The 25,369-nt window shown below is 41.5% G+C and overlaps 1 protein-coding gene across 8 annotated transcripts in view; it reads right to left on the reverse strand.

Annotated features, from left to right (window-relative positions):
* Positions 1-25,369, reverse strand: part of ppp2r5eb (protein phosphatase 2, regulatory subunit B', epsilon isoform b) — a 63,462-nt gene that overhangs the window by 27,215 nt on the left and 10,878 nt on the right. For 4 of the 8 annotated variants that reach the window (XM_083923957.1, XM_083923952.1, XM_083923954.1 and 1 more), the window contains exon 2: positions 23,863-24,026. In XM_083923957.1, coding sequence (XP_083780083.1) covers positions 23,863-24,019 — 157 coding nt within the window. In that variant the 5' untranslated portion in view covers positions 24,020-24,026. Of the gene's footprint in view, positions 1-11,584; positions 11,712-23,862; positions 24,027-25,369 lie in introns of those variants that run through there. The other 4 variants (XM_083923956.1, XM_083923953.1, XM_083923955.1 and 1 more) reach the window with 2 other exon arrangements.

Consider the following 25,369-nt stretch of genomic DNA (forward strand, 5'->3'; position numbering starts at 1 on the left):
GGAGTCAATATTAGGGGTGTTACGGTACGCTAAAGTCACAGTTCGGTATGTACCTGGGTTTTAAAGTCACGGTACGGTACAGGACGGTACGGTTCATAGTTAAGGGGGAAAAGGAAAAACTGCATGTTTGTCAGAACGAACATAAGTTTAATTAGTAAACAATTAAACACAACAGTTAAACCGTTTTAGCGGTCAATATGAAACATACAAATAAAAAATATAACAAATACATGTAAAAAAAATTATGCTGCAATTCTTCAATAAATAAAATACTTCTTAAATAATTTGAACTGCAGCATTAACTTAGGTTGTGGCATTTACCTGTTCTGAATTCCCAGGTAGGGTTTGTTGAAATAGTGTTGGCAGCTTTTTTTTACAGCAACGGTGACAGTAACACCTGGATGGTGCCTTTTTAAATACAGTAAGTGTGCATGTTCTTAATTAACCTGAAAATTAACCTAAACCTGAAAGTTTTCATCTGAATGACAGAGGGATGTCTGCAAGCTCTGCTTTCATGTCGTTGTGCGGCACGCAGTTTACTCTCTGTTTGCTAGCCATCCATCCACTCAGCCACACTTGCGGGGTTGTGGGGGGCGTAACGTGCTAGGGCTCAACCTGCCTGCCGCTACCTGCTCTGCTACTTTCACGGACTCTCACTCGATGGCTGCTATTGTGCACCATGCTGCGCACATTCGAGCCGAGCCAGAGGCTAAATGGTCTGGGGGGAACTGACAAGTTTTAAGTCCTGCACCTGAAAACAAGACTGAACGTTCGCTATATTAACGCTATATATGGCACATTTACAGGTCGCGGTCGACCTCTGTACCCGTCCAGAAGTGCCTGTACCGTGATGGTTCAGTACAAATACGTGTATCGTTACATCCCTATGGATCCTACATCTGAACCAAACTCTGCACTCTTACTGCTGCAAGGAAAAAAAAACAAATCCACCAATTACAGACAATATCACAGCGTAGTTTTCTGGGTTTTCTATAAAGTCATGACTGCAAAGTTATCTGACAAAATGAGTTTAAATCTCACGGACAGTGACTCAGCTGGAAACCATTCATTACTGCATGTACTATATACTGTGGTGCACTGGTCAAATCTGGGCAATGTGAAGTTATTTTGCCAGCTGCAGTTCATGCAGGAAGTCAGCCATCATTGGATGTTTATTTTATATATATATATATATATATATCTGGTTTGTTTGTATTTCTTCAAACCAATCACAGTCGTCTTGGGCAGTGATAAGCCCCAGTGGATCAACGCTGCCTTTGCAAATTAAACAGCAGAGATGAAAGGAAAAGGGGTCTGGCTTTATCCCCATCACTGTGCATCTTGTAAGCCAGACAAGTGCCACAGTACAAGTGCTTAAAACTGCCTTTTTCATGTTCAAACTAAGTATCCTAGCCTGAAGGTCATGACCCTCATAAGGTGTTGCAACATACATCTCAGATTAATAACAAGAAAAGAAATCTCCCAAATTGAAACTTATTTTTAAGATTTTCCTCAAGTTTCTGCATTTCTTTTAGTGAGAGGTAACAAGCGACAACCATCAGAAACCACTGTGTTTGAAACATATAGGGTACATTTAGATTTCAGTTGGCGTACTGAAACGTCTATATTTTACATTACAATGCATTTCAGGTTCATTTTATTTAGTTTTAGCTGCATCATAGCTGTTGTGGTGGAAATTTTTTTTATTTATTCATGGAAAATACTTCAATGCTGTGCATCACTATTCTTAGGTCCCGCCGTTCTACACACATCGCTGCAGAGATTCAAGTGGAGGCATGTGTAAGATGACCAGGCGACACATAAGAACAGTCCACACACACTCAGTGTAAAGGGGAAAGCCCCCTAGTCCATAAAAGCAGTGACCGTGCGTGTGTGTGTGTGTGCGTGTGTGCATGTGCGCATGTGCGTGTGTGTGTGTGTGTGTGAGACCGGGCGAGCAGGTTTGAGTTACGGCAGGAGACTCAGCAGGTTGACTCGCCCCCTCTACCCGAAGTCAATTTGTAGGATGTTATGTACGGACTATAACAGTTTAATGTATGTACACACTTCCAGCCATCATAAAAGGTATAGTTAAACAATCAGGTGGCCTGCCTGGTTATGGAGGGAGGAATGTAAAGACGCTTTGGTTGTGACTTTGCTCTCCTCACTGCAGGTGGCTTCTGATTAACCTTATTTACCCAGAGAAAGTTGCTGCTTTTCCCGTGCCCTGTTTCAGCTGTACAGAACGACTGCCTTGTCTGATTGTTGGTCACCGGAGCAGTCATTGATTGAGGACACTAAACAGAAGATAAACTTTATATACCGTTTCTCTAAGTCACTCTAAATGGGAGCGGCTAATAAATATACACATGTAAAATGTAGATCAAAACATAAAAATATATTCTTTCCAGCATACTCTCAACATATGTCTGTATGCAACTTTTGGCTCCACAGTCGAAAAAAGAGAATTTTTGATGCACCTTTAATAAAGTGCATACAATTTCTGTGAAATGAGCCCGGATTAAAATGCATTCATATGTCATAACATTTGTGTCAGTGTTAGAGACGGAAATGTAAATTAAATCTATTGAATGAAAATTGAATGATGGCTTAAGGTACAGTAAAACCCCATGAGACTGCTTGGTTATAACGCGACTCCGAGACACGCCTCCGTTCCCAGCTCAAATGGACGGCACAGCACTGCAATGTTTAAGTGCAATTAATACATTTCTGTCTATGTCGAACAAAAGCAGCCTGCCTACTAGCCACTTTTTTTTCGGTACCTTCAAATGAGACATTTTATCCAAAAGAAATTCCCACATTTTCTGAACCGCCCCCCTGAAGCTGAGGTGGACCAATCCCTGTCTCTCAGTGTACAACGCAAACGACTGATATCTGTCATTTATAATAAGATTGCTCTTCTGAGCCCAGTCCCCACTGCTTTCCCTAAAAATGCATGGGAAAAGGATTTGGGGGTAGACATTACTGATGACTAGTGTAGGGACATTCTGAAACTGGTCCACTCATCTTCGATTGGTGCCAGGCACGGCCTGTTACAGTGGAAGGTGCTTCATAGAGCCCATTCACCAATGCTAAACTGGCTAAGATATACCCTAGTCACAGTAATGCTTGTAACCGCTGTAAGCAGTCCTCAGCCGACCACGCACACATGTTCTGGACGTGCCTGAAGCTTGCTGAATTTTGGTCCGATATATTTCAAACCCTCAAACAGGCTCTTAATACAAATGTGGAACCCAATCCCCTGACTGCTCTTTTTGGGCTTCCACTGTCTAAAAATCTGCCCGTTACTACACAGCGTGTCGTGGCCTTTACCACCCTGCTCCCCAGACGTAACATTCTCCTTAAATGGAAACATGTTTCTCCACCGACTCATAATAGTTGGATACGTGAAATTTTACAGTGTCTACAGTTGGAGAGGTTACGGTTATCACAGGGGGGATCTCTGACAGCATTCCACAAAACCTGGGACCCATGGCTCTTATTAGTAATAGTCTCACTGTTACTCCTGATGATGCTTCCTAATACTTCCGTGTCTGAAAAAATTTAATTTAATTTAAAAGAAATTTGAAAAAAATAAATAAAAAAATTAGCGTCTACCGTGGTGAATTTCAGCCTGCATGCACGTCTTTGAAGCCTCACGTCAATGAAACAGAGCAGCGAATATTGGTAGCAGAGCAACAAGTTAGCGACTGTCAATTACCCAGAATGACCTCTGTTTATATAGATTTTCTTTGGTTGGATGACTGAAAATGTTTAGCGGGTCATTCAGGAAGGAAAGCAGATTTTATTTGTCAAGCCTGGGAGAGAAGGCACAATATTTTGTTGACAACAGAGCTGTAAAATAACTCTGATCAAATGTAATGTAATATAATATTTGAACAGTGCAAAGGAAAGTTCGGTGCCTTGTTAAACAATGAAGGTTTGGCACTTTGTGTGCATGACATGAAAATAAAAAAATCAATCAATCTGCAAGCCGGTATCTGCACACACGCAAAGACAAGGACATATAGTGATAACAGATCTCAGATTAAGTTATTCATTAGTTATTACAAATGCTGAAAGCTGAACCTCATTAGATTCAAATGAGATTTGATAAATTGCTATCAAACTTCAACCCAAGGTAATCTGACCCACTGTTTAATATGCTTTCAGTGAGAAACATAATAAACACCGGAAAGATGAAATGATACCTTGTGGATAAAAATGTTAAGACTTAGTTTTATGGAGCCTGGGAGTTTTTAACTCTTTAACCAGCAGCAAACTTTCACAAATTAAAAAGTCATAGAGGCATTGGTATCAAAAACAGAAAGTGTGCGTCATGTTTCCTGGTGAGGAGAACTGTCTCCCAGCAGTAACTGCTGTCACTACTGGGACCTATAAGCCACTGGGGTTAAAACATTACATAAAGGATTACAGTGGAAAAGAGATGATGCATTCTGACTGTCGGAGCATCTGTTCTGTTTAGTCTTCAAATAAAAACAACAGGAAGACAGACGTGACCCAACAACATGGCTGCCATCAGCTGTCGATGCAAATCTCCACAGGAAGCTGGAACACGACCAACTCTGTGTTGACATGCACATGCGTGTACACATGCAGTTAAGCAGCGTCAGAACCACAGCACAATACAAAGGTCAGTGTGACTCCTGAAGTGTAATGGTGGAGCCTGCTGTTATATTTATACTCCACAAATTCAAGGCAAGTTTATTTGTACAGCAAATTTCAACAACAAGGTCATTTAAAGTGAGTTACATCAAACATTAAAAGCATTGGAAAGAAACGCATAAAATTTATATAAAGATAAAACATATATAACAAATATCCTGCAGTGAATCAATACTGTCTGCTAGCAACCACTACAAGACAAGTGGACTTAAACCACCAAAAGACAATTGGACTTAAACTACAAAAAAAGACAAGTGGACTTAAACTACAAAAAAAGACAAGTGGACTTAAACCACTACAAGACAAGTGGACTTAAACCACTACAAGACAAGTGGACTTAAACCACTACAAGACAAGCAGACTTAAACCACTACAAGACAAGCAGACTTAAATCACCAAAAGACAAGTGGACGTAAACCACCAAAAGACAAGTGGACTTAAACCACTACAAGACAAGCAGACTTAAATCACCAAAAGACAAGTGGACTTAAATCACCAAAAGACAAGTGGACGTAAACCACCAAAAGACAAGTGGACTTAAACCACCAAAGGACAAGTGGACTTAAACCACTACAAGACAAGTGGACTTAAACCACTACAAGACAAGTGGACTTAAACCACTGCAAGACAAGTGGACTTAAACCACTACGAGGGGATTAAACCAACTACGAGACAAGTGGACTTAAACCACTACGAGGGGACTTAGGGCGCAGTCACACTGTCCATCCGTACCGTGCCCAAGGACGTTTCACGACTAAAGTCTAGTTTGTTTGACCAGTTTGAGTGCAACCGTACCGCGCCTAGGCTTGCCGTCCACGGCCCGTTTGGGAGAGGTGGGCTTTTGTAAAGCACGTTTGCACATGTACGAACACAAGCCTGCGCACGTGTACGAGCACGTGCACGAGGCCTACGGCGGTTCTGACGTCATTTTATGTGCGCCTGTTGGGACATAGAAAAAAGAAGGAGGGACCATGCGCGAACAATGGCGGGGGAAAGGTTCACGTTGGTGTGATGCGGAGGTGGAGTGTTTACTGCAGATTTGGTCGGATGAAAATATTCAAAAAAGTTGGACAAGACGCACAAAAACTCTGAGGTCTATGGAAAGATTTGTAAACAAAGCGACGCATCGCGATGATGTCAAACAATGCGTGTGACATGTTACGGCATGATGACGTACAGGCAGCAAGGAGCATTCGCCGAGGCCCAGGTAGTGTGAGTACAAACTGGCCTGGGCCGCGGGGGGAGAGGGAGGGGGGACAAGTACCCTAAAGCACGGGGCAGGGTACGGACGGACAGTGTGAGTGCACCCTTAATCCCACTATAAGACAAGTGGACTTAAACCACTACAAGGGGACTTAAACCCACTATAAGACAAGTGGAGTTAAACCATTACAAGTGGCCTTAAACCACTACGAGGGGACTTAAACCCACTATAAAGCAAGTGGAGTTGAACCACTAATAGGGGACTTTAAACCACTTGCCTTATAGTGGCTTTTGCGGTCATTACTTTGGGGGTTTATGGATAGATTTTCATTTGGATGATTTTAAAAATCTATGTGATGTCTGGTGCAAACAAACAAAGATGAACCTTTACAGATGAGATGGGTTGAGGGTGTAAATGTGCAGACTGGAACAGATTAATGAAGAAGGAGAGAGTAAGCGAGAGAGAGAGGAGAGTGGACTGCACCAGTCAGAGCGAAACAGCTGTAACCATGGCAACCGAGTCAAGCAGTCCAAACACATGCTGACCTGGATGGATTCACATCTATCAAACCTGGTGCAAACAGAGCGATACGGAGCCATTTGTCTGCAATCCATAAAATAGCAAACATGTCCATCCCAAGCTCCCAGAGCCCAACGTGACGTGATCAAATTGTTCATTTCAGTTATAAAAAAAACAACTCAACTAACAGTTGTTCACTCATATCAACAAGTCTAGAATGATTACAAAGAGTCCCAGTATTTACAGAGCACACACGCACATACTGTACATACATGTGCAGATAACAGGGCAGGATTTGTGTCATGGAAGAACTCTCAACATATAAATATATGTTCATGACCCAAAAACAAACCAACGCCCCAATCTGCAAGGCAACTGGCACCAGGCTGCTGTCAATCATTAACACATGCAGACGTCCAGGGTAAACTTTGCTCCTCGCTACTACAGTCAACAACACGGCAGGTGGCAGAGCTATGGACGCCCCGCTCACTTTCACTCCTGTGTTTCAGGTAACAAGGTGTTACAGGTGCTAAACGTTTTAACTATATTTCACCGAGACAAAACTCTTGCAAGCTCCTAAAGAGGGCAAACACTGCAGGAAGCATCGTCTGCGCTGCATCAGTGACATGAAATGAAACGAAGAGCTTTGAACTTTCTGGTGAGCTTTTTCTTCATTTTCTTTTGAGCTTTTTTATTTTTACATTTTTGGCCTCTAAAAGGACGAGTTCACAGTTGAACAGGGATCCCATTATTTTGAAAAAATAATTTTCCTTCCTTTTTTCTTGTTTTTCTTGAAAATCCAAGACAGCACTTGGACACAAATAGTTTTAGAATGTAATATATAATTAAATAGGATTGATTAGTGTTTAGTAAATTTACAGAAATTAAGCTCATGACAATTTCCTTTTTTTTTGGCAAAGGGAATTTACGAGAATATACTGGATATTGCTGGGTAATTTATGCAAACTGTGCACTGTGCATTTGTCCATCACATGCACAGATTATTAGCATCTGGCATCTTTTGAGGCCACATTACTGGGGTTGACCCCAACGACTACATCCAGTCAGATCACTTTTGATGATATTGGTGAACTAAATACATATATGATATTTAAGTTAACTAGCAAATACTAAATCAAAATGTGTTTATATACTGTAGTTCAGGGGTATTAAACTGATCCAGTAAAGGGCCGCTGTGGCTGCAGGTTTTCATTCCAACCAAGCAAGAACACACCTGACTTATCAGGGATGACCAAGAAAACTGATTGGATACTAAAATAAGGATTGGCTTAATCTTAACAAACTACACAAACTACTACAGCAAACTGACAGCAAGCTAACAATGAACTCAAAAAACACCAGGGGACCAGGGTACATAAAGACGGACTAATTACAGACGAGACACAGCTGGCCAGGACAACACAGGTGGCACCAATTACGACAAGGGAGACCATCACAGACAGGAAGACAGGGCACAAGAGGAGAGAATTTCAAAATAAACCAGGAAACAGACAAAACAAAATAAAAACAAGGCATACAGAATGCAGAACCTAACATGAATCTCCTTCACACAGTTGATTTGCTGGATCACGTGTGTTCTTGCACGGTTGGATTGGAAACCTGCCGCCACAGTGGCCCTTTACTGGATCAGTTCGACACCCCTGCTGTAGTTGTTGCTCAATCAAAAAATGTTATTTTTAAAAGAATGTATTACAAATGTTTGCATGCTTATCTGCTTAGAAGAATACACAATGTTTATATTTATGTTTGTATATGACAAGGTAAATGCAGTAAGTATAAATCATCCCAAACTTTCCAGTTTATTCCCACTATTACCCATCGTAATTTCCATGGAAAGTTTTGAATATTCCTATAATTTTACAACCCTTGACTTGACTGGGTTTGGTAAACACGCTCTGAATCGTCGTACCGTGCAGTTTATCTACCAACAAGTCAAATTTCAAAGTTCACGTATAGTTTCTCCCTGCAGGATATTTGGTCATTTTAATCAATTTCCAGGTGTTTCCATGACTGGAGAAGCAGTCTCTAAATTCTTAAAATCTGAAAATAATAGTCAATGCCCATATGAGTATTAAAACACGTTTGTTGCTCTGATTGGACATTAAAGTATCCCTTTCTTAACATTTCCTTCTGTGTGAAAATGTTTCTCAAAAGTTTATCCAAAGTTTGAAAAGCTTATGAGGACGGGCTCTGGGGGACAACCTGCTACAATGCTCACTTGGGACTTTCAAAATACTAAACTCCAACGGCAGCACCTCATATCCTTCTCTTCTTTAAATCTGTCTAGATTTGCCTGGAGTCTGGTATTAACATTCAGCAGGGTTATGGGGTTACAATCCCTGTGTTCAATGAATAAATATCATTTAAAACACAACCCACTCTTCCAGTGTGAAGGTTTCTACTCCTACTTGAGCTGTAAATGCTAATCCAACGCCTCGTTGGTGGATAAACGCCTCCATGAGAAGACCCCATCATTTTAAAAATACTTGATTATTATGCACCTGTGAGACACAAAGAGAATGCATGTTTATAGGCTCTTATTTATATTACACTACGTCAGCACTCTGGCAGTGAATAACACCTCAAGTGGCTGTTTGATGACAACCACCTGTGCTGAGGTCACTCCATTATAGAGCTGAAGGGATGATTTAATTTATCATGAAGGAAAATTAATATGCAAAATCTTTGATAACCTATTAATCATTTAGGTGGGTTTTTTAAGGAAACATTTGCTGGTTGCAGCTTCTAAAATGTGAATATTTACTTTCTTCAATCATGGAATTAAGCCAGACAAGCACTTTCAAATTGGACTTTCAGCATTTTCTGACATTTATAGATCAAATCGAGACGATTATGGGCAGATCCTTTGAAGAAAATAGGGAAATGCTTCAATTATTTATTTTGTCTGAATAACAGTTAAAAATGTCATGAAAAAAAAGCTAATCTTTTTTTCGTTTTTTTTTGTTTTTGGTTCAAGTTTTAGGTCTCTCCCATAAAATATCTAAAAAAAATACAATGGACTTTAAATGCAAGGGTTTGAAAGATGATAAAATAAACATTGCAATAATATATCAATTAAAAGAGAAAACCAGATCCTCCCACTGGAGATACTAAAAGAAAGTGAGAAGTTGTGATTTTAATTTGATAATTTGCTCAAAAATGCTTAAATAACGTAAAAGTTGATGATACAGTTTGTGTCTAACGTAAGTTTTCAGGACTGATGTTTGGATTATTCCAACATGGTTCCAACACACATGGTTCTAAAGATCCTGAAGAGTTTGTTGTTGTTTGATGTGAAATAAGAAGCATAATTTCCATCACAAAAAACAGGGCTTAAAATAACCCCACAAGGATACTTGAAGGATTAAACCTTGTAATCCTCACTAATCAACTCATTTCAATATTAAAGGTTGCAGATTTGCAGAGACATCAGTATCCACGGAGGCTGGAGGCAGCGTTGTTTGGCACTGGCTGGACGGACCCTCACATAACTGACAGGTCACAGAGGTTTGAACCCCATGACAGCTGAAATGTCAAGTCAAAAAGTCTCCTTGAACAAGATGACGTTTCCACAGCACTGGTCTCTGGAGGCGGCAGAAACGATAACCTGGGACGGTTCACACAAAGAAAGCGTTCAATGAGTCCAGGTAAGGGGGCCGGGTCGCCTGCAGGACTCACCTAGCATGAATTCCGGCAGGCGCAGGCGCCGCTGAATCAAACTGGACACAACAAGGCACACGAGGAAGCACCTGTCTTTCACCTTGGAGACAAGAGCCAAGTCATGTTTGTGTCTCCATCAGTACGCGCTAATCTCCACACTGTGTACTGGATTGTGTTACTGCTGAACCTCATCACCTACTGTGGTGTTTTTTTGGTTCAGACTTATCAGTAGAAATATTAAAATCTAACAATTCAAGGTCAGATTTGTCCTCTCTTTACGTATTCTGTGATTGGTTCCTAATAAGTTACTCATTTAAATCAGAACTTTGCAGATTTCAGACTGATCATTTATGCAAAGTTGTTACAGCAGCTTGAGTTTAGATAAGATTTAAATTTCAAGAAAGCCTTTTTTGTTTAAGGAAAAGAAGGATTTTGTAGAAAAGGTGTATTAAAAAAGTATTATTTAATTCTTAGTACCAAATCTGAGGTATTTTATCATCAGTCGTACCCCAAATTCTCCATGTCAATTCAATCATTTCATCATTTCTCACTTAAGATTTAAGCAGTATTGATCAACTTCCTGTTGAATCCTGATACGGATTCCTGTTATATTATTTAAGAAATAAAAGAAACAAAATCATTTAATGTAATAGAGTTGAGCTAAGTAGTAGATTGAATAGAGAAATCATGTTGTAGTATATAAAGCAAATGTCAAACACTGTATTGCTCCAGCCTTCCAATGTGCATGTTTTATATCATTATCAATTACATTTCTTTGGGTTTTAGTCTTGGATTAAAAAACAAGTCATCTGAAATCCAACTGTAGGCTGTGGGTAATTTTACGGCTGGGCATCGACACTGAATTCTCAAATCGATCCGATTCAGATTCATGCGGCCCTGGTTCGATTTGATTTTCAATTTGATTCGGCGTGCTGTGGATTGTTCAAGGGAAAAATTCACTATATCGGCCGCCATATCGGTAAATTTGCATCGGTCTTAAAAATCCCATATCGGCCGGGCCTGAATTGGCACGTGCTTAACAGTAAAGCAGATGGAAGTTCAGCAGGCCCAAACTTCGTATTTCTAAATGAACTCCTGGTTCTTGTTTGGGGCAGGTTTCACAGAATAAATCCACCGTCGTAGAACGTCAATACAAACACTTTTCCTCCACATGGGAAAAAATGGAAACGTGTTCGTCCCACCTGTGAACTTTCCATTCTCCTCTCAGTCGGTAAAAACACTCGTCTTCTGTTACCGTTCCCAGTCCAATTTTAAGTCTACCTTTTCACACATGACAGGCTGGGCCGGCTGGTAGCTGCGACAGCCCCTTGACAGCAGCAGCTAACTTTAACACTACCACACACACACACACACACACACACACACACACACTCTCACACACAGACAGTCACACACACACACACACACACACAAACACACGCACACACACACACACACACACACAGTGTCAAACACACACACGCAGTCACTCACTTAATCAGGTTTCCTCTCCCTGTTAGGCACCGACAGGACAGTCATGAACGTTGCCGTATGATCTGATTTGAGCCAAACATATGGACAAGAGAAGAAGTTTGGTGGACCCCACGCTCCTTCTTGTGGCTTGTTTGTAGAGAGTGGGGCTGGAAAAAAATGTAAAGAGACACCTCGTGGATCAGGTTTCTCCTGAGGGGAGGACGTGGAGGGGAGGGAAGACGGAGGCAGCATGTCGGTGGGCTTCATTGGCCAAACAGAGCCCAGAGGAAGCCGGGCAGAGAGAGAGAGAGGGAGCGAGACAGGGGTGGGGTTTGTATTATTGTAAATCTCACTCTCTTTTCTATTTTCTGCTCCTCTCTTTTTTTTTTAAAAACCCTGCTGCCCAGAGAGGTCAGAGACAGATCAGTCGAGGTGTGAGAGAGGGACCTAATTCAGGTTGAAAATGCAGACAACACGCTCAGTCCCATGAAGATTTGGCCCACATTAGGCCTGGGTTGCTGCTGAAATCAGATCTGTTCTCTTTAACAGGCTCTGTTTGTCTTGTGTTTCCTCCCCATTTATGCCACAGCGTCTGTGGGGGGGGGGGGGGTCGGTCGTGTGACGTCACAGCAGCTAACGTCAGCGTTGACGGAGAGGAGAGAAACCTCCAGGAGAGCTGAGAGGACGAAAACACTCACAGGAGGAGGATTTTTACTCGCATATCTTTATCTTCTCCTCACACAGCGACGCTGGTGGACTACAAATTTACCTTTCAGTTCACCAGCCACACTTATACAGGCACGGGCAGGTGGGAATTAACAAGTATAGTGTAGTCTTGTTTTTTTCACTTCGTTTATGCCACATTTGAAGTCTGCTTAAAAATTAGCTTGACGATTATTGACAAAGTATATTTTGACAAACTTTCAGCACTGATTATTAAATTCTCAATGAGTTAGTGCTTTATCAAAAGTAAATACAGGATTCATATATCTTTTCAAGCACTTTCAAGGTCCATTTTCAAGCTTTTCCACTTTACAGCTGAGGTAAAATAATATATTTCTAGGAATACCCACATAGTGAAAATGATTATTTCACGTTTATCATTTCAGGCTCTGACTATTTCTACTCTATGGCTATTTGTTGTGAAAAAAAGACAAATACAATTTCAAGCATTTTCAAGCACTTTGTCCAAATTTCAAGCACCGTACGAAACCTGTAAATATATGAGGAAAGCATAAGGAAACATTTCAGGCTGAATAACAAGTTAATATGTTAAATATGTTTTTCCAACTGTCAGTCTAACAAGCTGTTTGGCGATATATTCACCCAGGTGTGTGTGTGTGTGTGTGTGTGTGTGTGTGTGTGTGTGTGTGTAATAGTGCAATGACCATAACATACTTGATCTTGATTTACTGAGACATTACTTTCTGTCACAAGCTGCAGAACAATTATTTGATTAACCCTTGCAGCCCTAACTGCGTATAAAAAGTGAAGTTACTGGATTGACTCCTGTTCTCGCCTCCCACAGTCACTGCTGGGCAAACTGCCCTTGAGCAAGGCCCTTAATCGCCCAGCACAAGGCTCAGGTTGTACTGGAGGTCTCTCAGTTTGAACTGTATACAACTTTGTGAATGTTAAGCAAAAACAAAATTACATGGACAACTCCGACCAGAGTCCAAAATTAATAAAGGTTCAATAAAAGGCAAAAGCATTACCTGCTTGTTGACCCCAAGGGTTTTTATGCTTTTTTGTGCTGCTGTTACTTGAGCATGTGTACTCTAAAAAGTTTCCTCCATAGTAATAAACCTTCATAAGAGGAGGGCAGGAGAAATTGCCAGCAAGCTCCCCCGGTTACCACCACAGTTGGCATAGCAACAAACACGCATCACGTGGCCTGGATGAATCCACCTTTACATGTGTCTGAAAAGAGTCTGCAGTGATAAATCGTAAATATACAGTAGGAATTATATAATCTAATTTACATACATGTTACAGTTGCTACATAGTTTAAGCTTCATTAAGTGTTTCCACGGAGATGTTCGCTGAAGGAGGTAGAACACGGAGTGCAAACGGGGGAGAGAAAGAGGGGGGGAGAGAGAGAGAGAGAGAGAGAGAGAGAGAGAGAGAGAGAGAGAGGTGAAGAGGCCGGGGGAACCTGCAGGAAGGATTAGGACTCCTTTTAGTGTTGAGTGGTGGAGGAAGAGGAGGGGAAGGAGACGAGTTTCTGTCAGGCAAATAACTCCTTCTGTTTGGAAATCTGTCTCATCCATTCTTACATGTTACATTTCAAAGCACACTAAGATCTGATGCAAGACGTTCCTGTAATTGTTGTTGGGTGATGGGACGAATATATTTGAGCCACATTTCCAATTTAATTTTGCCAATTTATTGGTCTGCATTCAAATCGTACGTGTAAGTACGTAAACCAGAGTTGGTGATTGTTGGAACAGTGGAAAGACAAACTAAGACAGTTTTAATGAGTTTAATTTAGTTTCTGTTTAGTTGAATGGAGTGTGTTTTTTACGATGATCCTCAAGGTAAAATTGAAGTTTTTCTCCATGGAGTCTGGTGGCTTTGCTGTTTCTTTTCACATCTTACTCTGGGAATTAAGGGTTTATTTCGATAGAACCAGAGCCGGTGATTGTGGTTTGGTGAGTTTAATTTCGTTTCTGTCAAGTTTGAATGGTTTTGATGAGTTAACGAGGTCATTAAGCTAATGTCTTGATTCTGGGAAAGAGAGAAACTAAAATTCAGAAGGTTTACGGTTGTTTGTGAGTGCATTTATTTTTTTAGCGCCGCAATCTTGCCACTCAAACACACCTCCCAGCCGATCGTCGTCGTCACACACACACACACACACACACACACACACACACACACACACACACACACACACACACACACACACACACACACACACACACACACACACACACACACACACACACACACACACACACACACACACACACACACACACACACACACACACACACACACACACACACACACACACACACACACACACACACACACACACACACACACACACACACACACACACACACACACCCACACACACCCACACACACCCACCCACACACACACACCCACACACACCCACACACACCCACACCCACACCCACACCCACACCTCAGGGTGTTCTATTTAATTATACACTTGTTAGATATCATGATGAACAGGATATTTGTTTCAGACACAACAGCAAACAAGTGGTGTGAACACAAACAGCACTGACAGGCTTGTTGGAGCATGTTCTGTCCTCTTAAACAGGAAGTCAGATTCTCTTGGATTGACTGCGCAGCAAAATCACAGCTTTTCCAATACGGGTGCATCCAAAACTGACTAGCAGCATGAAGAAAATGCCTTGTGGTTAAACTAAATCACACCTCTGCAGCTCCCGTTATGCAGTGTCAGGGTCCCAGGGTTTGTCTGAGTCAGCCTTAAGTCACTAAATACCTTCACGTATAGTTTAAAGTGCATCCTGGGACATGACTTGCAGACCTTTTTTCGTTCCGTTAAATCATTACTTTTATGAAATAATTGACAGAGGTAAGCAACTATCTGGATATAAAGTGAAATCATCTGAGTCTATTGTGAAAATTCCTCCCTGCGTGCGTCATCCTCTTACCCGGGGATCCCCTTGAGGAAACTGCGCCCTCCTGGTCTTCCTCTAAAACGTCTAAGAATGAGCTGCACTGCCAACGATGGGATTTATGTAATCCACCGTGCTTTACCGTGTCCCTGCTTGTCATTTTCTGGCTGAAGCCTGACCTGTGGCGGTGTCTACCCCGCAAAGGAAAGGGAGAAGAAGTAGGAAGGGGGGAACATGCGATTATGCATCTTGATGATGTCCTTTTGCAGTCTGCTCAACAGCGTGTACAGCTGTCCCGATATACGCCCACTAACGCTGCTGCCGTGTACATGTGTACCTCAAGGCGGGATTCAAACGCTGAGAGATTATGGAAATGGAGAGAAAAAACACAGCAAAGCAGAAGGGAAAAAGGAAATAGGGAAATATGCATCCCTACAAGAAAAGGTTAAATGAAGGACGTGCAGATTTGTTTTTGTTGAGCTGGCCTGAAAATTCAATAAAGAGGAATCACTTCCACACACACACACACACTTTGACGTCAAAGGGAACTGGAGACATGTCTGGAGAGTATTTACAGAAAAACAGAAACAATCTTTGGAGGTAACAAATAAAACTGAATTGCGGAAACGATCTCACAAAAGTGTAAAATCTGGAAAAACACAAATATAAATCCATGGCCTCTTTCTCTCGACGCCGATGTAAAACATCCCCAAATGGGTCGAGCCTCAGAGCGTCCTCAGAGACTGCAAGGAAGTTCATAATATACAGCGCTGTGTGATACCCATCTCAATTCTGGCAGACTAGAGGTAGAAGAGTCATTAAGTAAAAGGTAGGTGGCGTACCTGAAGGCCACACGAGTTATGGTCATTGAAACATGGCTCCCACAATGGTTGATTTAATATACCAATTTCACATTACTGGTGAGTGGTTCAACACAGGGCTTTTGCTATTTGTCACAGAGAGATGTTTATCTGTGGCTAAAAAGTTCACAACAGACTAGAGGAAGAGGCAAACTTAATCCTTGTTCTGCCACTTGGTTCACAGACATACAGGGGAGTGGAGAGAGGCTCAGAGGTTAGAGTGGTTGTCTTGTGATCAGATGGAAAGTATCAACCTTGGGAAGTTAATGAAACACTACACAAACTACAGGATGAGCAGAAAAAAATCATACTCTTTATATACCCCTACTAGCACTGTTCCTGAAACCGGTCTTAAAAAAAAAAAAAGAGGTTCCATTTCACTTTTGTGAATCATTAGTCCATACTTTAGCAGCGGTTATACTCCAATAAAACATCTGCGTTCACGGTCTTGTAGTCAACAACCTCCACTCAGTAATTTCCTGATCTATTTCAGATGATGGCGACAGTGCTGAAGTCTTACAAGTCTCTGTTATCACTCTGTGCTCTGCCTTTTGAACTTTATGATGTTCTGCCAGTACTGTCCTCAACCCACTTTTTATTTACCTCCTTTCCTTTTTTTTTATCTTCTTCTTCTACTTGGCAAACCAAATAGTAGGCTATAGACCGCTCGTAATGCACAGGCACTTTTTTTGGCTGTATGTGGACGGTCCACTCAGACTGTCACAGACGGGTGGAGGACAACAAGATGACAACCTTTACGTCAGGCGAACCCAAGCAGACCCTTTGCGGATGTGGAAATTTCAGCTTTACATCTCAAAAATCTGCATGCTGAAGATGTTTCTACTCCCTCTTGAGCATCAGACTCCTCATAATCACTCACATATCTTACACTTTTCAATGTAACTTCCTTCACCACAGCCACTGTTGTTGGGGTTGTTTTTGTTACTGTTCTAAGGAACAGTTCAGCAATCTGGGAATGCAGACGCAAAAACAGAAAAGCTTTTAAAACTTTCAAATGATAGCCAGCCACAGTATAGTGGTGACACACAGTCTCAACCAAGCTGCAGACAAACCCTCAGCTAATCAGGATCATGTACATTAATATGAGCTATAGTTAAAAAGAATGGAAAAAGCCTTTATATCTGCTCTTCACAGATCCTTCACCAGAGGCTTTGCACCACCCTCGAACAGAAGTACACATGACAAGACTTAAAAATACGATTAACAGCGCCATGTTTTGCTTCACAATGTACAGTATGTCTCTACCGGAACAGAACACAGTACAGAAGCAGCAGACAGGGAATAACACCTAGCAATGAAATCTGTTATATGTGACGTGTCCAACCGTGGTTCTAATTCAAGACAGGCCGACTGTGTTGTAAGCAGACCGCCTCCTGAGGCGACTGTGCGGAGGGTAAAAGCAAGAGTTCCAGTGGAGCTGCTCGGCGGTCAGAAGCAGCAGACTGTGATTGTGCTGTAGGAGGTGAGAAATGTGTGGAGCTGTGTGAATGTGAAGCGAACGTGTGAAACTGAAGCAGGGAGGTGCCGAGTACGATTGACGGTGGAGTGCAGGCTGAATCACTGAGACACAGATAAATACGGTACAGCTATAAAAGACAAACTGAATTTATCCAGACATCGCCCCGAGGAGCTGTACGTGAGATCGCAAGTGTCTCAATCAGTACGACCGGACATCAAACAGACTTTCCCCTGCCAGCTCCAGAGTACAAAGTCTATGTCGCCGATTGAATCCGTGTGTGACAACTCATAGCGAGCGAGCAAGTGAGCTGATGACATTTCAATCATGCAGCTCGCACAAAACTAGAATACAAACATCTGAGGGTGAAGAGGCACGTTTTACACGAGGACGCTAGCAAAATGTCGAACTGAAGAGACGACGAGGTTCAGGAACTTTTGTCATTAAGGGCCAAAGTCATAAGACAAATACAAAGAGTCGCAAGAGATTCTTGTCTATGACCAAATTACAAATTGCCCTGCCTCCTGCATGCTGGAGCCAGACACCACCCCTCAACTTAACTAAATTCAATCTTTAATCAATGCAGGCATGTTTTTCTAACTGCAATACAATGGCGATGATGTTACGTCGAAGAGGAAGAAACGTACGAAAGTGCGGTGCCAAAACTATCGTCACACTGGCACGCTAAAATCCTGGGAAACTAAATAAAAAAAGAAAGCTTAACAAATATTTTCTCATTTTATCTACACTGTGTTCAGTATACTTTTAATAAAGAATCAAACCAATAAGGCATTAGTATCAATAAAATCTTATCAATTCCCATCCCCATTCCCATCAGAGTACTTCAAGTATGTGACAATGTGACAGACGTGGACAATCTCCTGTTGAGTGAGAAACTTTCAGAAACAGCTGATTTTGCAAACATTGTCTGCAGTTCATTAGAGACATTCATTTGCTTGCAAGTGCATCCCGTCTGTTTTAAAGACAGTTGGCAAACTCATTGTACAAATACACATTTAAATTGAAAAAACACTGGAAATCACGTTGTAGTAAGTACTACTTAGATAGACAAGAATATAACTAAACAAATCGTCAATAGAACGACAGTTAATCCAAGTGCTTTTTTTTCTTACCACAGTTAGCTTTAATGTAAATTGGAGGTATTCAACTGCTTGCTTGCTGCTTTAACAGGTTAGAGCTATGGTCTACGATTTGGAATATTGGTAATTATTATTAACATCGTTTATACAGCAATCTTTTTTATCAGGATACTAACAGACAACTTTACATTTGTTGTCATCAAAGGCATCAAACAGCCTCATCTTTGCATTTACAAAAGTCAAAATTGCTTCCACACATGATCTCAAACGGTTTGGTGTCACGGTTTATCCGTTAACGGCTCACTAGTTTCCTCCATTTTGCGCTAACAACAGTTCTAATTTACTGAGAAGGCAACAGGGCAGAAACAGATCAGAGTAAGAGTGCATTTTATGAATGTCCCTAAGCTGGAGCACAAAGCAGGGCCTGTTGCACTTACACACTGTGAATTTTGAATCCCGACGGATGATGACAGATTCAATACTGAATATCTAACGGTAGTCTGAATTAAAATATAAAAAGCAACAGCCCTCATGTGCACTCAAGAAAAACTGCCAATCTTAGAGGACAAGATAAAGAACCGTTTCACACCGTAAGAAAAACATCATCTCCTGAGTCAGAAAGAGAAAATGAATCATAGACTAAAAGTGGATCTTTTGTATTTGGAGAAAATGGGACAAATTACGAACCAGGGAAATCACACATTATGGCAAAGGCTTGCCAAAGTCAGAAGAATCTAAGTCTGCAACTTATATAAAATGGCACACGTCTTTTTTCGCTGCACTGAGAAAAGTTTAAAGTTTCCAATTATATCAGTGAGATATTCCAGAGGAAATAAGAGCACATTTTCTGGAATAATAGTTGTGAAATAGAGAGAGGTAGAACGAAAGGATTCCAATATGCATTTGAGAGCTACATTCATAACACAATGCATAATATGGTGCATAATATGGCGCATAATATGGCGCATAATATGGCGCATAATATGGGTATTGTACAGTATTGTGAATGAAGCGTCAGGTGCCCCACGTCCCAACAATTAATGTGAAGAAACAATAATGTTCTTGTACAGCAGGTTAAGTCAAATATTGTTTTATTTTAAGCTAACGTTTAGTCATGACTTCTAGCCGTACACCATTAGCATCATGTGCTGACATTAGCACAACAAACTAGCGAGCTTGCAGCTTCCGGGAGAAAATTGATTTCCCTCAAAACGTAGTTGAGAATGCAGCTAGGTTGCATGGGAGCTTCATTTTTAGGAGAGCAGGCAGGCTGGTAACTTTAGGGCTGCTCCATTGTTGTAGGAGATGTGAATGGAAACACATCCAAGATGCTAACACATATTCGACAGCATCAACACGATGTGGCAATTACCTAGATGAGGGGAACAAAACCCTGTCCCTGACTCCTAATGAAAAGCTGTTTGACTGGCAGGTTCATACACACACCCTTCATTTGCTCTGAAAGTTTCACAGGCCCCCTGTGCCTAGTTACGGTTGCTAACGCAGGATTGGACAGTGGCCGTTCTAGGGAGGGGCTTAGCGAAGGGTTAATTCAGACAGGCCTGATGTTGTTTTGGTATTTCATTCTTTATCAAATAGCGTGTAATTCTACAGGGATCAACAGGAAGTCTGTGTGTAAGGGTGGAGCTCCGGTGCGCTTCTAACATGTAGATCTTTACACAGGGACAGTGACTGTGAGTGGAGCATGAACACAGACTTACTTTTACACACACACACACACACACACACACACACACACACACACACACACACACACACACACACACTTCAACATGAAAACACTGGGAGAGCTCTAAGTCCCGCCCTAAGAGAAAACGAGGAAATGGTTTTCCATTAAAATTCTTGACAGTTGATGGATCTGTCTGGTTTCTGTGTGGCAGCATTCCTGCTGTCAACACCAAACCACACCACTGCTGTGTGAAGGGGGTGTCTCATTGTGTATTACTCCGCCCAAGAGCATACCACACATCACTCAATTCACTCTGACCTGCAGTGAGAATTGTAAACATCATTACACTGTTGTTTTGTTATACACAGACATTCCTTAGAGACAATAGAGTGCTGCAGGAGTGAGTCCTTAAAAACAGAAGTGAGTTAGCATTGTCTTAAACTCAGATTTACAAATGTGTTTTCGGTTAGATGCCTGAAACGGTGGTTAACACAAGCTCTACTACCTAAAAAAGGTCAGCAGATACCATCCATCCGTAAAGTTTGAGCTTGTATGCGCAATAAAAAAAGATGAGGCTAAGTGGCTTAATGAGACTACAAAGGTTATCACGCCGTACAAGTGAAATCAGTTAGAAGCTAGTGTGTGGTGTAGATCAGGAGCGTGTTGGATGGCTTTGTGGCAAGTAAATGAAAGCGATGCACAGACCACCGTCTCCTCTCTCCTCTATTGAACTGACTCGGTGTTGGGAGTTGGTGGGAAGTTCAGGGTGACCTGAGTGCAATATAAAAAAAACAAGCCAAGTTAGCCCTCCAAGCTAATGCATGTGAACTACGGATTGGAAATGTGCAACAACATTTTTTTTGCAGACACTAGATATTAAACAAAAGCCTTGGACTAGTGTTGTCACGATACCAAAATTATGACTTCGGTACAATACCTGCCTAAAATATCTCGATACCGATACTGAAACGATACCACGGCAGAAAACTAAAACATCAGCAAAAGTAATGGAATAAAATATTAGATGACAAAATGTGGAACTTAAAATTATTTATTTTTATTCATTACAACACTTAAACTTAAAAAGTCAAAATAAATATAGAGATTTTTGTCAAAGCTGCAGAACTTTATGCTTATGCTTCAATACTACTAATATTATCATCATTATTTCAGGCTGATAGTTAACTTAGCTGCCAATGTGGTTACAAGCATCTCTGTGTCCAAAAAGACAAGTGTCTTGTGTTGTTTATTTGTCTTGTTTGCTCTCACAGATTATTTAATGACCTGATTTTCCATTTAAAGCTCAGTGTTTGTAGTAGAAAAAAATTAACAGCACATTAACTACAATTCTATTCAGCATAAAAATAATTGTAAATCTGGCAATTCATAAGATAAGATAATACTTTATTCGTCCCACAAAAGGGAAATTTGCAATTTGTATTTTAAGTTGATAAAATTCAAACCTTGTATTATCAGCCTGCAAACTACATTAGTGCAGTAAAGTATAACACAAATGACCCAGACCCGGTGGAGGTCTGTGCTCTTACCATACCATTTTCTAATAATGTAAATTACAATATATCTTGTAAATTTTTGACAATAATGTACATGCTATGATTATATTACTAGCACCGGTTGACTTAAAATGAGTGTTGTTGATTATCATACTTGTGAACACCAGCGCATGTTATCGTAAAGTTCATGTCATCAGTGTGAACGTTGCGTTAGCAGACAGAGATATGTGGAACCACATCGGACTGTTAAACAGCTTCTCCCCTGACTGCCTCCTGCAATTCTGATGGGGAAAAAAGTTTGCTTGACTTCATCCGGGGGATATTTAACGTTATCTATTGCTAACCTGCAGCTCTTTGAGCTCTCGGTGCAAATCGGGGTGTCTGTCCGCGAGATGCTTCGCCAGGTTGGACGTGTTGCCTTCCTTGGTCATCACCGACTTATAGCATCTCTTACATACGGGCCTTGTGGTGTCCGTGGGCTTGCCCTCGCTGTCTGCAATGTAAGCGAAATATTTCCATATTTCGCTCTGTGCGTCTGCTTTTACAACAAGCCTCGGACGGTCGGCAGGAGCACTCGTGAGACTTTCGGCCATGTCTGTCTCGCTCTGCTCTGTGACTGTCTGTCACCGTAAAGCCACGCCCACTCCGTCTGCAGGCAGCGAGGAAGCAGAGAGAAGCTGCACAGACACGCTGTCGCAGAAAATTCAGAAAGTACCGATACTAATAAAACGTGAAAAAGTATCGTTCTTAACGGCTGGGTACCGCGGTACCTTTCTAGTATCGGTATACCGTGCAACACTACCTTGGACTATATTGTATTTTGTTTTTGTGAGCTGTAAATTCACCACTTCTAAGCAGAAGGCAGAAGAAAAAGTTATCTAGGAACCTGACGGGGCAAAGTCTCTCTTCCTCCGGGCAGCTGCCTCCATCTCACTCAGACTCACCCTGGGTCCCGTACTGGAGAGCAGCGTGAAAGAAAGGAGCGCTCACTCTGCGGACAAACACTGACTGACCAAAAAAAAAAAAACAAGAATGGCTGCTCGACTTGAAGAATCTCAGCTCAGTGAGGGTTGCCGACTGATAATTCGAACCTCTGACTTTCAGGGGATTTGCCTGAATAAAATCTGGGTGAAAAATCAATCTACTCCTAGGTCAGCCGTTTCCAAGCTGAGGGCCCCAAAGAGGTCGCAAGATGAAACAAAGGGGTCACATGATTAACAGGACAGAGTTAGTGGGTAGTTGTCTTATGTTGTTAGGCTTTTTTTTCGAGGTGAAATACTAAAAACACGAAAACGTGCGATGACTTAAAGATAAACAGTTTTCAGGTTACACTTTAACCAGCTGCAAAGGCAGCACTGGTATCGTTTTCACCTTTTGAGTCAGATTTTGTCGTGACAGATACAGTCTCAAAACTTTACAGGTGGTTGAGATCAAAACGAAGGCAGATTTCAAAGATGGGTTCCCTAAATTGCTCTTGATGGTTGTCCAGCACCTTGCATGGTAGCTCACTGCTATCAGTGTGTGAGTGTGTTTGTGCATGAGTGCTTAAACTTGTCAAGTGCAAATACATATGTATATATAAACTCCACTCCACTTAATCACCCACAGCTGTACAAACCTTATGAGGCCATGCCGGTGTGTTTAGAGTATGATATGAACCATATACACAAATTTTCCCTGAACATCAACAATCAGGGAATCAGAAGATTGAAGGCACCTTTCTCCGTGACACAGACAGGCAGCAGCACTGACCTGCCCTGTGTGATCATCGTGATGATCTACCTGTCTAGGCACATAGCTAATACACACACGCACGCACGCACGCACACACGCACGCACGCACGCACGCACGCACGCATAAGCATAAGTTTCAACTTTGATCGACAAGCTTCATCTGTCAAACAAGCTTCTATTTTTGCATCATAATACAGAGAAAATTACGTTTGCAGCTACAAGTGGATATGAGTGGGCAGTTACTTAATGTTCGTGTTTGTCTGGGTCAACCCACACTATCAACCTCAACATTCACACACACCCTTACCCTTGAGCAGTGGCAAGGCCGGGAGATCTATGGGTTTGCCCTGAGAGCGGAACTGGGATGAACTCTGCGACCGCTTCTGCTTGGCCTTCCTGACAGACTTCCGTGAAAATCCGTCCACTTTGTCCACAGATGGAGACGTGGTGGCTGCCGAGGACATAGCCCTGCTGGGAGAAACACACAGGGAGGAGGGGAAGGGGGACGGTTAACACAATCACATCAGACATGTGTTTAGAGAGCGCTGAGTGCACTGAGGGCAGCGTGAATAACCGCAGAGTAGTGACAGTTTTACAGAACTGAAGCTGGCCATCAACTGATATTCAACAGCTATAAATCAGGCGGTATTCATGCAAATACAAACGTAAGACTTAATCCTATTAAAAAATAAATAAATAAACATTATTTTATTTCAAAATAAAAAGCTTTGGCAGAAGTTTGTTTTTATGTCATAACGTCACCTTTCATGTGTTTTTTTCGGCCAATCCCATGAGTTTGAGTTTAGTTTCAGTAACTTATGAAATGATTTACAATTTCACTTTATTTATCAATATGACTATTTCACAAGGCCGGGCAATATAGGGATATATACTGTCTAAAACGACATAAAAGTGTCTACCCTATATGTGTGTATTGATCCATTGATTTTATATTCTCGCCCACTGTAGCGAGTTCCTGTTCAAAACACATTTACAGTGGGACATCTATGATTTAAAGCTGTATATACAGATTACACATCCCTAAAATAGACTTAAGGCATTAAAAACGGGGGGTTTCAGTGTGGATTGATACTTGTGATAAAATGACAGCGATTCGGTTCAGTGATCAACGCTTTTAATATGGTTAGCGACAGATACACTGTCATTTTAATGTCTGCAGCTTTTATTTACATTTCACGTCTACTCTACGCGCAGGGTTGGTGCCCGCTTAAAAAAAGGCACTGCACAGAATTATGAGGTTAACGCGGTGATGTGTGGCCTTTTCACCGCCACAGCCCGAGCTTTGCGTTCTGGTCCTCTCATGTTGTGTTAATGTGGCACTTAAGTGCTTAATATAGGTAGAATATAAATAATTTGTCCAGTATTCTACTCACACAGAAGAATAAAAAACAGCCCTTTACTGTTTGTTTATTGAACATAGACATATTTATGAACTGATTTACCAGAAAACATTCTATATCGCGATATGGAATGAGCTATATCGGAATATAAGATTATGGTCATATTGCCCAGGACTATTTCACATTATCTTATCTAAGGATTTGCCTCATGGGAATGCAAATCGAAAATGATCACTTCCTTACTGCTCAGAGACACATAATCAGCCATTATCATGCAGCTCCATAGCCATAGGTTTATCCTCAGCTGTGAGCTAAACAACACCCCCGCTGACTTGCTTAGCTTGTTGCCTGTCTACCTTCCTACGGCATTTCATTAGTCTCACAACAAACCTGTGCAGCCACAGCAGACAGACTATTGAGGCCTCGGCTGAGGAGGCGAAACACACCACCTTC

Source organism: Echiichthys vipera (genome assembly GCF_963691815.1).
Source record: "Echiichthys vipera genome assembly, chromosome: 12".
NCBI classification, from domain to species: Eukaryota; Metazoa; Chordata; class Actinopteri; order Perciformes; family Trachinidae; genus Echiichthys; species Echiichthys vipera.